This window comes from Symphalangus syndactylus, chromosome 4, assembly GCF_028878055.3.
Source record: "Symphalangus syndactylus isolate Jambi chromosome 4, NHGRI_mSymSyn1-v2.1_pri, whole genome shotgun sequence".
NCBI classification, from domain to species: Eukaryota; Metazoa; Chordata; class Mammalia; order Primates; family Hylobatidae; genus Symphalangus; species Symphalangus syndactylus.
The window spans coordinates 122813857-122828262 of record NC_072426.2 but is presented as its reverse complement, the minus strand read 5'-3'; the positions used below and the strand labels follow the sequence as shown (position 1 = coordinate 122828262).

Genomic DNA, 14406 nt, shown 5'->3' with positions numbered 1-14406 from the left:
CGGCCTATAGAGAGGCACCCTTTCTATGGCAATCAGGAGCTGCTATTTAACATTTTTCAGAGTACACTGGGGGAAAACAATATATTTTTATTTATATTTCATGATAAAGTTGACTGAGAATGTTTATTTAACAGTTTCTATACTGAGCAATTAGACATAGAGTGATTGAGGCATATCCTTCAGGTAGTAGTAAAAATAATCTCTTTGACTCAGATCAAGATGAGTACAGCAAGCAACAGTGACACAGAGGAGAGGCCTGAAAGAGGGCAAGAGGAACCAAACCTAGGAGAGACGCATGTCCAGTAGCTATGCATGGATAAGGTCTTCACTAGTTTCTTAGTGGACGGGGAAGTGAATATAAGATTCACACTTAATGGTATTTGTGGCTTGTATATTTGTAAGTGTGTGTTTATGTGTATGCAATTGAGATAACTATTTAGAATGTTCAATTTTTATTTCACTGTGTATAGGTTTAGCTGTTTTAAAAACATTTTCCCTTTTGTTTTTATAAGGCTTTTGAATAAATTTTTTTTGATATTTTCATACCTAAATGCTTAGACAAGGTGGGACTTCAATCAACAAACGTGGTCAAGATATCTTCTTATAGGTCTATAGAATCCTTTTTCAAAGTTAAAAGTCAAACTGGCAAAATAATTGCTGAAATATGACATAAAGTTTAAAAAAGCCTAACATATAAAAATCTCTTACAAACTGATAAGAAACACACCAATGGAAATTAAGTCCTACTAAGTGTCATATGATGGCGGAATTCTCCAAACAATGAATAAATTACTTAAGAAAAAAAAAAGACATAACCATATCAAGCAAAAGCAAACTGAAATAAATACTGGAAAATTTTATTAAATGTTGATAAGTATAATACACTTGTCCATTAAGATAACAGAAATTGGAATATTATAATCAGTAATTTACAATAACTCTTTATATTGCAATATTGCTGTTGTAAGTAGAAATTTGTACTTTTTTTCTGATAAATTCTACCTTGAGAAATATTTAGACTTACAGTGAAAGATTTACATACTGAAATGTACTAGCACAATAGCTGAAGCATATTTCCATGCAAAAGGCTGGGAGGGACACTCCCTGTAATAAAAAACACATGGATGGACCATTGTCATTTTCTCTGGCTCAACTTCCTAACCATGAAACGCCCTAGGTAACCTTCCAAATGCCTGAGATCTGAAAAGGGCTCCCTTACAAGATAGGTTGTGTTCCCCAAAAGAGTTATTACATTCAGAGGAAAAGGTACTCAAACTGAAGTCGGTGGTTGCCCAATGCCCTTCCTTTTCTCAGAAACATCATCTGTCCAAGTAGCACATTCCAAGAGGGAACTTTTCTATTCAGGTTTTAAAGATACAATAAAAAAGCTGCTTGATTCTTAATTATAAGCAAAAGAAATCCACTTACAGATTTAAGCAGAAAGATATTGAATAGGATATTGTACAGAGGTCTAGAGAACTAAGTTCAGAAACATAAAGGAATAGTAAAGGCTGGGTAGCTCCCAGAAATCCAGCCAGATCCTATACAGAAAGAGTCTGATGCAGACACTGAATCCTGGGTGTTCCTGACTTCACAAATGCTGCCCTTGAAAAATGTATATTGGTACTACAGTTACTCTATCACACAAATAGATTTCCCACTGTTTCACTCTTAAAAGCATTATTTGTTTCCATTCAAAGTTTGGGATTGGTGGAGATAATGGATGAAGTTCACGTGTGTGTATCCTAGCAACAGAAGAGGTATGAGTCATGAGCATCTGACTTTTGGCTTCAAATTGTGGGAAGTGAGTTCTGCCTCCCACTAAGATTCATATGTAGGGAATGTGCCAAAAGTGTGACCAATTTATTATTTTTTTAAAAGACAAAATCCTATTGAACAAAAGGCAGATTAAAAATACACGTTGAAAAATGTTATTAAATGTTGAGAGACATTAGCAAACATCCAGAATCTGCTATTAGATGGAAGGAGAAAGGAGAAGAGGAGGGTAATAAAATTATGCTAATTTATTTTCATTCAAATAAACAAAAAATATTATTTCACATAAAAAGAAAATAACATGACAGAAACAAGAAAAATAATGTGTAATATAGGCCGGGTACGGTGGCTAACGCCTGTAATCCCGGCACTTTGGGAGGCCGAGGCGGGTGGATCATGAGGTCAGGAGATCGAGACCATCCTGGCTAACATGGTGAAACCCCGTCTCTACTAAAAATACAAAAAATTAGCCAGGCATGGTGGCGGGTGCCTGTAGTCCCAGCTACTCAGGGGGCTGAGGCAGGAGAATGGCGTGAACCCGGGAGGTGGAGCTTGCAGTGAGCTGAGATTGCACCACTGTACTCCAGCCTGGGTGACAGAGGGAAACTTCTCAAAAAAAAAAAAAAAAGAAAGAGAAGAAAAGAAAAAATTAATGCGTAATATGAAATATGCTAGGAAAGAAACAAACAAAAATATTGTAGAATGGATGAAAACACGGCCAGGTACGGTGGCTCATGCCTGTAATCCCAGCACTTTGGGAGGCCGAGGTGGGCAGATCATGAGGTCAGGAGATCGAGACCATCCTGGCTAACATGGTGAAACCCCACCTCTACAAAAATACAGAAATTAGCAGGTCATTATGGTGAGTGCCTGTAGTCCCAGCTACTCCAGAGGCTGAGGCATGAGAATCGCTTGAACCCAGGAGGCAGAAGGTGCACTCCAGCCTGGTAACAGACCGAGACTCTGTCTCAAGAAAAAAAAAGGATGAAAACACTAAATTAAAAGGAATGTAGAGTATAATTAAGTGGGCTCTGGAATGCCTCTATGCTAGTTTCAAAACCAGTGATACAATTTACTGGCTATGGGGCCTTGGGAAAGTTATTTAAAGATTTTCTGCTTCAGTTTTTTCATTTATAATATGGTATGCAAAACAGAGAAAAGGAAAGCCAACTCAGCGAAAAATGTGTAGATGTAAACACATTCCTAAACAAACAAGAAATAATGAAAATTTAAAAAATTAAGCCTTTAAGAAGTCAAGAACAGGAAAATAAATCTAAACATTATTTAGAAAGGAATTAATAAAGATATATAGAGACATTAATAAGCCATAAAATGTAAAATGTAAAAATAATTGACTTGTTAACTAAAAGGGAATGGCTCTTTAGAAAAGAGAAAACAAATTTGAAATAGGTAAATATTTAAAACTGTAATAAAAAACTGTTCTGGTGGAATGTTGAAAATGCATACACAGAAGAATGTAGTCACAGGTAAACTAATAAAACAAAATTTGCACATACGCTGAAAAGGGTTAATTTCTCGAATATTCAAAGAGATTTTTAGATATCAACAACAACAAATAAACCTTAAAAAGCCCAGGAAAAAATAGGTAAAGGACATGAATACAATTTCCAAAGGAAGTAAGAGACAAAGATTTGAGCACCCAGAGTGGACTGCTTAGACAAGAATAATTTATAACAGAATAATACCTTAATAAGACTACATCGTTTCTGGCAGAGTGGGCTACATATTATAGAAATCTGGACACAAGTATAGGAAGTGTCTGTGAAGGAAGCCAATATTGGAAGCTCTATTCTATGGGAAGTATGAATATATAATGACAAAGCAATTCATAACGGAAATCTCTGAACTTCAGGGAGATTATGTTACTCTACAATGCATATATTTAGCCAACCTAGGCAATAAACAATAAATACACCTAGAATCTAAGAAACTAGGTGAAATAGACTAAATGAAAGAGGCAAAATCAAATTAAATGTAAATACCAGAAATATATAAGGAACTTTTCTGTCTTTGTAGGCTTTGGATCATGGACCAGATATGAAAGCAGTTATTAACATGTATGGCAGACTAATCCACCGTGTTAGATATCGACATGGTCTTTGGAGGACAAGACAAATTGTCAACTTAGCAGAGCTAGAGGAATGGATGGACCGAAAAAAATGTAAGTGATGCAGACACTTCTGGTTTGAATTTAAGTTTGGAGTTAATTTAACCATTGGAATTTTAAATATAATTACCTGTAGAAAGCAAAGGTAGATTATATTTTATATTGCTATAAGCAATTTGCATTTTAAGTTATATTTGAATTAATTTATTTGGATCTTCTGCAAGTAACAGAAAACTCATTCTAGCTAACCAAAGCAAAAAGGAAATTTAACAGGAGAATATTGCAAAGATAGTAAAACAATTAGATTTCAGACTGAATATGAAACACAACTGCTTCAGAGATCTAGGGAGCAGGAAATAAGGGATAATCTCAATTTGCCTCTGGGGGATAGATAAGCCCCTACCACTTAAAGACTCTTTGTTGCTATGCTTTAAATTCATATTCCAGGGAGACAGCAACTGATATGTATAGCTTGAGTCATAAATCCAACACTTTGCCGTGGGTGGGTAGGGAATCTTGCTTGAGAGTTGCACAGAAACTGTGTTCATTGGAGGAGGGGTAGCTGCACAAAGGAAAATTAAGTATTTATACCAGAATAATAGTTAATGGACACCGAGCATACTAAACAACACATTGCTTCACTTTGGGAGGCTGAGGCGGGCGGATCACGAGGTCAGGAGATCGAGACCATCCTGGCTAACACGCTGAAACCCCGTCTCTACTAAAAATACAAAAAATTAGCCGGGCGTGGTGGCGGGTGCCTGTAGTCCCAGCTACTCGGGAGGCTGAGGCAGGAGAATGGCGTGAACCCCGGGGGGCAGAGCCTGCAGTGAGCCGAGATCGTGCCACTGCACTCCAGCCTGGGCGACAGCAAGACTCTGTCTCAAAAACAAAAACAAAAACACAACACATTGCTTATTAGTGTTAGAATTCTATTCATAGAACAAATTATCTCATTTATATCTTAATTTTCAGAGATCCCAATTTATATTTATATTTAATGAAGTCAGTATTGCTTAGGATTAGGATAGATTATTAGAGCCAGTTTCTTGACTAAAAAAATGATACAACTAAATTATATTTAATTGGAATCATTGTCTTACTGCTTTATAAGGTAAAAATGTGAAAATGTTGGTAGTCTCAGCTAGTCATATAGTATATATTTTACATTTAAGACTGTAAGTTCCATGAAGAAAGGGATTATGTCTGTTATATTTATCAGTAAATATTCACTATCTAGCAAATGCCTGGTTTCTAAGAAGGGCTCAAAAATATTTGTTAAAATGATAGTTTTCATGAAGTTATGATGAAATTATGTGCTAAAAGCTATTTGCAGATAACCAGAACTCTTTGAGTTAGAATAGTTTCTTTTCTGTGGCTAGAGGTAGAGGGAGGAAGAAGTCAGAGAGAGGAGAAAGAGAAAAGACAGAAAGAGTGTTCTGTATAAGTCAGAGGTCACTAGATCAATTCATCCAGCCCAGCCCAACAGCCTGGTTTCTAGAGAAAACAGCAGAAAGCAGCAAAGTGTTGGAGAGATCAGAAGACAGGAAGAAGAAAGAATGAGAAAGCGAGAAGAAAGAGAGAGAGAGGCAGAGATAGAGAAGATCCTTCTCCCATTAAGAAGCTACTTGGACTCCTTTTACTTACAGAACCGAGAGAGACAGAGAGTGAGAGTCAGATTTTAAGACTTTTGCCCATAAACTCTCCATACCACTAGCAGAAAATTCAGGAAGATCTTAGTACTTTTTATGAATAGTAGTTTATATTATATAATCTGATATGAATATACTGATTTTATAATACTTATCAAAATATATACTAAAACTTTACAGTTATTACACTGACCACATTTTCTTTTCCATCCACTTTAATTTTTAGCTGCTGACTTCCAAATCACATATCCTTTCCAAAATGCTCCTACTATTTTAGTCAATTAGTCTTCTCTTCATACCCCAAACTATCACTAAATTGATTTTTTAACGTTATGGAATGTTGCTTATTTTTCGTAGCTTTACTTTCTTTCCATGGTTTCTCCTTCTCAATTTGTAATGCAGATTTCAATATTTTTGCATCCTAAAATACCCCTCAGTTTGAAAAAAAATAATGTGATTTCTGTTTTCCAGGCTGGACTCTGATGCTTTCTAGCTGAGAAGCTTTTTGAGTAAAAGTCTTATAGATAGTGAGGGATAAGCCAGGTGGACTATGGGGGAAGAAGGTTCTAAGCAGAGGGAGCAGCAAGCACAAAGGCCTTAATTTGGAGGTGGCTAGTCTTGGAGAAAGCCAGGAGACTAGTATTACTGGAAAGAAGTTTGTGACTGGAGAGCAGAGCACAATGAAATTGGAAAGCTAGTGGGGAGCACAGGTTATGTCAAGCTTTATAGACCATTGCATTTTACCTTGAGAGAACTGGGAAGCCATTGGAGGATTGGGGACAGCAGACTATGAAGCAACTTGTGTTGCAGACATCACTCTGGTAATTTTGTTGAGAATAGGCTCACATGTGGCAAAAACAGAATAAAGGAGTCCAGCTAGGACAGATGGTGGTCTGTTCAACATAGGAGCGGAACAGTAGAACAGAAATTGGTAAATGAATAATTTAAAGAATTACCAACCAGAGCATCCATTTACATTGAGGGGTAAAGTAACTCAATAGAGATAGAATTTGCAAGTTCTAATTTGTCTTCATGTTACTTAGAAAATTCTTCATCCTTTCCATTTGTTGGTGGCTATTTGGGTGACATTTGGCAGATACCTATACACTTTTTAAGCATCTTTCAATGATCAGAAAATTTCATTAATTTTCGTGATTTAAATTTTATATTTACACTAAATATGTCATCCTTGAATATTAATTCTCCTTGCATGTTGCTGAAAGTTTGCTCATAGGGCATAATATACAGGTTAAGGGCACTGTTATCAATTATACAATTTCAAAGTCATGATATTAATAGGTATATCAATATTATCTTGTGAGAAACATATACAATGATTAATTCAAGGAGAAACTAATAAAGGTCTATATACTTTTTCAAGGAGAAATACATTTACTTAATCACAAAAGTAAAAGGTGATATTCTTTTTGTTTTAGTTTAGAATCAGATCCTGAGACAATAATTCAAATACAACTAATTTGCTTGGGAGTTAATCCTAGGCAATACTGTTAATGGAATGGAGAAAGGAGACAGAAGGGAAAGGAGTCAAAAAAGAGTGCAATATCAAGCAAATTACTACATGGACAACTGAAGCTTAAACCCTCTAGGGAACTCAGAAAAAACAGTGTAAACAACTTGCCTTGAGTGCTGGGTCTTTACCAACCAACTTGCCTGAGTCAGTGGTTGAGGCCCACTGCTTGGTACATAGATGGGTTGAGTGAAGGCCTGTAGCCAGAGGGAGCCCTTAGGCAATGGAATGCAGATGCTGGCAATTGAAAGTCAACTTAGCATGCATAGAAGTAAGGGACAAGGAGACATGGATGGGGCACTGAAAGAAACTGCTCTAGTTTGCTTATTTCAAAAGAGACAAATAGCCATAAATACACTAAATATACATTTTCATTTATTTTACTGCTGTGTTTTAGGATCTCAAATAGCTATTCATATTTAGACAATCACTAAATATGTCTTGAATCTGTTGATGTCTCATAGCTATCTCCCTCAACTAAATGAATGAATGAATAGAAAAACTGAAATCCATGTGATTGAGTGCCAGGATGATGTAACTTCTGTTAGAAACCACCTTGGTGCCCTTTGCCATTGGCAGCCAGAGCTAAACCTGTATTTGAGCAGTCCCTGACATCCTATAAATGTTGACTTATACAATCAACATTTACAGGATACAATTATACAATTCATGGGGTTAAATGTAACATATTTCAAAGTAGAAACTCAGTGTCACTTTTTTGAAAAAAGAAAAAAGGAAATTATTTATGGAAAACTACACTTATAAAATGTATGCATCAATTTTTTTGCTCATTATCTAACTCCTTTCTAAAGTCAAGTATGGGAGATAAGTGATAGGTGGCCCAAATGAGTGGTTTTCTGTGGTAGTCTTGAGCCAGGAGTGACAAAGTATCTTAAATGTGAAAGTAGAAATACATGAAGTTAGTGAGCAAAAAGTAGACATGGCTCCCAATTAGGGGCCAATTTTAGAAACAGAATAAGCCATCAAAAGTGGAATTACCGATTTAAGTAGTTAGAATGTGAGTAAAAGCCAAAAAGAGATGAAAAAAGTAGAGCAGCTAATAAACAATGAAGAGTGAAATGGATCAGTAGGTGTCAGGTCCTCAGAAGTCCTGACATAAAAACTGTCTTATGACATGGTTGAGTTGAAATTATAGGATTTATGGTCAATTGTCATGAAGCCAGTATAGAAGATGCCAGTATTCATTTTGGAAAATCAAGTAAAAATTTCACTACTATGGAATTTGAGGAGAGAGAAACATGCCCACTTCCTTCTAACCTTTGCCAGAAGGTTGACATAGTGCTAGACTAATCATGGAGACTTACTGGTAGACAGGAAAATAAAGCTAGAGTTAAAGTTTTTACTTGATGTATTGTTTAAAAAAATATTTTCTTTTACATTTTTGTCCTTTTAGTCTATGAAATAATGTTTGCTAAGAGGGAAGATTGGCCAAAAATTGAAAGAAGTGAGCTCCCCAGTTTCTTCAGTGACTGTGGTCATTTCCCATCTCAGAAACAAATTGATGATACTTGGGACCTGGTCCATCAAGGTGAGTAGTTTCTCATTTCTTTTTGTTTCCCCCTTCTTTTCCTTTCAACTTCTTTCTTTTCTCTTTCCCAACTTTCCTTAGTTGTTCTCTTCCTTTCTTCATTCCTTTCTTTACTTTCACTAAATTTTTTATATAAGTCCTTTCCCTCAAATTTCTTTGTATCTGATCTTAATATTTGTGAAGGAAAATGTTTGAAAAGTAGGCTAAAAGAAGTTAATACAATACAGGTTTTTTTGGAGGAAGATGGAAGAGGTGGTTTTCATTTCTATAGTTTTTAAGTATTGTTGGATATAAAATAAGTTACATCAAGCTGAGTATATTTTAAACCATCGTATTTTAAATACTGATGCTAGGAGGCTTTCTCCTGCATAGTTAGATTTGGTGTTGGAGAACACGGTCAAGTTAAAATGTATAAACATTGTAATCTATTTCAATATAATAGACTTTCACAGAAAAGCATTTCTTTTCTGAATAATACATGAAAAAATATTGTTTATGAGAATATTTAATAAGTTAAATTGAGCAAGATTTCTCTCTACACTAAAGACTAATAAGGGGATGTAAATTGTCACAAAAGCATGAAAAAATCTCCAAGAATTTTCCTTTAATATTTTAAGATTCTTTTCAGCTTTTCTTTCTTTTTTTCCCCAGCTTTGTCAAAGTATAATTGACAAATTAAAATGATTTATATTAAAGATGTAATGTGATGATTTGAGATACATATGCATTGTGTAATGACTACCACAATCAAATTAATCAATATATCCATCACCATCCATAGTCACCGTTTTTGTATGTAAGTGTGAGTGTATGGTGAGGACACATAAGAACTATTCTTCTAGCTAATTTCGGGTAATCAATACAGTATTAACTACAGTCACCATGCTGTACATTAGATCCCCAGAACTTATTTGTCTTTCAAACTGAAAGACAAAAAATTTGTATGTTTTGACTAACATCTCCTTAATTCCCTCCGGCCCTCAGCCCTGGCAACTGCCATCCAACTCTATGCTTTTATATCAACTTTTATAGATTCCACATATAAGTGAGACTACACAGTATTTGTGTTTCCATATCTGGCTTATTTAACTTAACATAATGTCTTCCAAGTTCATCTTTATTGTGACAAATGACAAAATTGCCTTATTTTTAAAGGCTGAACACCATTCCATTGTGTATAATACCACTTTTTAACAAAGTTGGAGGCATCATGCTACCTGACTTCAAACTATAGTACAAGGCTACAGTAACCAAAACAGCATGGTACTGGTACCAAAACAGAGATATAGACCAGTGGAACAGAACAGAACCCTCAGAAATAATACCACACATCTACAACCATCTGATCTTTGACAAACCTGACAAAAACAAGAAATGGGGAAAGGATTCCCTATTTAATAAATGGTGCTGGGAAAACTGGATAGCCATATGTAGAAAGCTGAAACTGGATCCCTTCCTTACACCTTATACAAAAATTAATTCAAGATGGATTTAAGACTTAAATGTTAGACCTAAAACCATAAAAACCCTAGAAGAAAACCTAGGCAATACCATTCAGGACATAGGCATGGGCAAGGACTTCATGTCTAAAACACCAAAAGCAATGGCAACAAAAGCCAAAATGGACAAGTGGGATCTAATTAAACTAAAGAGCTTCTGCACAGCAAAAGAAACTACCATCAGAGTGAACAGGCAACCTACAGAATGGGAGAAAATTTTTGCAATCTACTCATCTGACAAAGGGCTAATATCCAGAATCTACAAGGAACTCAAACAAACTTACAAGAAAAAACAAACAACCCCATCGAAAAGTGGGTGAAGGATATGAGCAGACACTTCTCAAAAGAAGACATTTATGCAGCCAAAAGACACTTAAAAAAATGCTCATCATCACTGGCCATCAGAGAAATGCAAATCGAAACCACAATGAGATACCATCTCACATCAGTTAGAATGGTGATCATTAAAAAGTCAGGAAACAACAGGTGCTGGAGAGGATGTAGAGAAATAGGAATAATTTTACACTGTTGGTGGGACTGTAAACTAGTTCAACCATTGTGGAAGACAGTGTGGCAATTCCTCAAGGATCTAGAACTAGAAATACCATTTGACCCAGCCATCCCATTACTTGGTATATACTCAAAGGATTATAAATCATGTTGCTATAAAGACACATGCACATGTATGTTTATTGTGGCACTATTCACAATAGCAAAGACGTGGAACCAACCTAAATGTCCATCAATGATAGACTAGATTAAGAAAATGTGGCACATCTACACCATGGAATACTATGCAGCCATAAAAAAGGATGAGTTCATGTCCTTTGCAGGGACATGGTTGAAGCTGGAAACCATCATTCTCAGCAAACTATCGCAAGGACAGAAAACCAGACACCACATGTTCTCACTCATAGGTGAGAATTGAACAATGAGAACACTTGGACGTAGGGTGGGGAACATCACACACCAGGGCCTGTCGTGGGGTTGGGGGAGGGGGGAGGGATAGCATTAGGAGATATACCTAATGTAAATGTAAATAACCAGTTAATGGGTGCAACACACCAACATGGCACATGTATACATATGTAACAAACCTGCACGTTGTGCACATGTACCCTAGAACTTAAAGTATAATAATAATAAAAAAATACCACTTTTTTTTTGTCCATTCATTTGTTGACAGGCACTTAGGTTGCTTTCTTATCTTGGCTATTGTGAATAATGCTACAATGTAGGTACAGCTATCTCTTTAACAAACTGATTTCATTTATTTGGATATATACCCAGTAGTAGGATTGTTGGATCTTATGGTAGTTCTATTTTTAATCGTTTAAGGAAATTCCATAGTATTTTACATAATGTGTATACCAATCTATATTCTACCAACAGTGTACAAAGGTCCCCTTTTCTCCACCTCTTCACCAATACTTGCTATCTCTTGTCTTTTTAATAATAGCTATCATACTAGATGTGAGGCAATATCTCACTGTTGTTTTGACTTGCATTTCCCTGATGATGATATACCTGTTGGCCATTTGCATATCTTCTTTGGAAAAATGTTTATGGAGGTTTGTTGGCCATTTTTGAATTGAGTTATTTGGGGATTTTTGCTATTAAGTTTTATGTTTATCATTTATTTTGGATATTAATCCTTTATTAGACATATGGTTTGCAAATATTTTCTCCCATTCTATAGGTTCTCTTTTCATTTTGTTGATTGTGTTTCCTCTGCTGTGCATAAGCATTTTAGTTTGATGTAGTCCCACTTGTTTTTTAAAAATTATTTTTACTTTTTATGATAGAGACTGGGATCTAAGTTGCTTAGGCTAGTTTTGGACTCCTGGTCTCAAGTGATCCTCCTGCTCAAGCTCCCAAATGGCTGGGACTACAGGCACATGCCACTGTGCCCAACTGTTTTTTGTTTGTTTCTTTGTTTTTGCTTCTGTCACCTGTGCTTTTGGGGTCATATTAATAAAAAAAATAGCCAATATTGCCATCACAGTGTTTTTCCCCTGTTTTGTTCTAGAAGTTTTGTGGCTTCAGACTTTACATTTAAGTCTTTAATCCATGTCAAGTTAATTTTTAAATATGGTGTTAAATAAACATCAGATTTTATTCTTTTGCATGTGGTTATCAAGTTTGCCCAACACCATTTATTGTAAAAACTATCCTTTCCCTACTGTGTATTCTTGCCACCCTTGTCAAAAATTAGTTGCATATAAATGCATGGGTTTACTTCTGGGCTCTCTATTCTGTTCCATTGTTCTATTTGTCTGTTTTTATGCCTGTATCATACTGTTTTGAATACGATAGCTTTTTAATATAGGTTGAAATCAGGAAAGGTGATGCCACTAGCTTTGTTTTTCTTTCTCAAGGTTTATTTAGCTATTCAGGAACTTTTATAGTTTCATGTAATTTAGGTTTGTTTTTTATAAAATACCATTGGAATTTTTTTAGGGATCGAATTGAATCAATAGGTCATTTTGAGTAGTATAGGTATATTAACAATATAAAGTCTAATTCATGAACACAATATATCTTTTCAATTATTTGTGCCTTCAATTTATTTCATTAGTGTCTTATGGTTTTCAGGGTACAGATCTTTTGCCTCTTGGGTTAAATTTATTACTAAATAATGTATTTTCTTTGATGCGATTGCAAAGGGAATTGTTTTCTTAATTTCTTTTTCAGATAATTTTTTGTTAATGTAGAGAAATGCAACTGATTTTTGTTTGTTAGCTTTTCTTTCTATTTATATACTCATGCTCTGGCTTTCTACTGTGTTTAGAGATAATGTCTCCACAATGTAATTGAGAAGAGATGGTAGGGAAGTGAAACAAACATTTCAGGATCTTTTTTTAATCTAAAGAAAAGGCTCACATACTAGTACAAAGGTGTGAGTAAATCAGAATGTAAAGATGGATGCTTCATTATATGTTTGGAGTTCTCTTCTTTCATTCTTAGTGCAAATTTAAACAATTCTTTACCTATGGACTTTGTTTTGCCACTGCTGTATCCTAGTACCTGGAACAATTTTTTAGACTTTGATAAATATTTGTTCATCTATTTGTAGAAGCATCTACATCACTTTGTGCTTCAGTTTAGGTTAAGTGACTTTTTCTTAATGACAAAAGTATTTAATGTTTTATTATAGAAAATTTGGAAAATATAGAAATATATAAAATTTTGAAGACAGAGCAATTGTTAACATTTACTATTTATCTCTCTGTTTTTCTGTCAATATGACATTATTTCATGAAAATCCGGATTTTCCATGTATAGTTTGAACATATTGTTTTTGTTTAACAATACTCATCAGTTTCAAAGCTATAAATGAGTTTTACAGTGTTATTTTTGACAGAGTAGTAATCTGCCATATGGATGTTCTATAATGTATTTATTGTTATACATTTGTTTTCGTTTCTCTTATAATAATAAAATTAAAAAATTAAATGCAGCAAAATATAACTAATCAAGTAGTTAAAACACGTATGTGGCTAGTGTTAGTAATTTAGAATGTGTATTTTTTTCAAATTAACAGTTTCATAGGGGTATTTTTCTCTATTCATTATTTGAGTATATCATAATGGCTTAGATTTAGAGCATGGCTCTGGGGTTAGCTTGCCTGGGCTTAATTCCCTGCTCTACCACTTTCTAGCTGTCTTTGGACAAGTTATTTATTCCTTCTATACCCCACTTTTTTCAGCTGTAAAAGGAAGATAATATCTAAGTCACTGGACTGTTGTGAGGCTTAAATGAAATAATTATGTAAAATATGTGATCCATTGTAAGTGTACAATAAAAGTTTGCTATTATTCATAAATAATTCTTACATATTCTTAATTATGAAAATAAACTTTTATAATTATCTTCATTTTGAAAATGTTTAAATATTAAACAAAATTGTATAATGACTCATTTTAACAGAGATTTTATACTGAATGTCATCAGTTGGTTTCTACCCATATCATCTCTTTTGATTATCATAATGATCTATATGCTGGAGGAGGGGATATACTCGTTTATACATATTTTATGGATGGGAGAACTGAGGCTTAGAAACAGACTTTTCTAAGCTCACTGATAGAGCTGGAACTTTAATTTTGCTCTCTTCAAGTTAAGGTGAATGCTTTTTCCATTCTACTATGTGCAGACATTTTAAAAATCAATGTTATAAAAACATAATTAGATAGATGATTAAAACATTCTTGATAGCAAGAGCTGCCTTTTATTCATGTTTCCCAGACTAGCTTAATGCCTTGCAATATGTT

General features: G+C 34.7%; 1 protein-coding gene across 5 annotated transcripts in view; it reads left to right on the top strand.

Moving 5' to 3' along the window:
• The window catches only part of IQCM (IQ motif containing M), a 646606-nt gene that overhangs the window by 265779 nt on the left and 366421 nt on the right, over nt 1–14406 (top strand). For all 5 annotated transcript variants that reach the window (XR_010120562.1, XR_008657267.2, XR_008657268.1 and 2 more), the window contains 2 exons: nt 3814–3958; nt 8499–8633. Coding sequence is in view for 2 of the 5 variants with exons in the window: in XM_063638261.1 (XP_063494331.1) it covers nt 3814–3958; nt 8499–8633 (280 nt within the window). In the remaining 3 variants the exon portion in view is untranslated. The remainder of the gene's footprint in view (nt 1–3813; nt 3959–8498; nt 8634–14406) is intronic.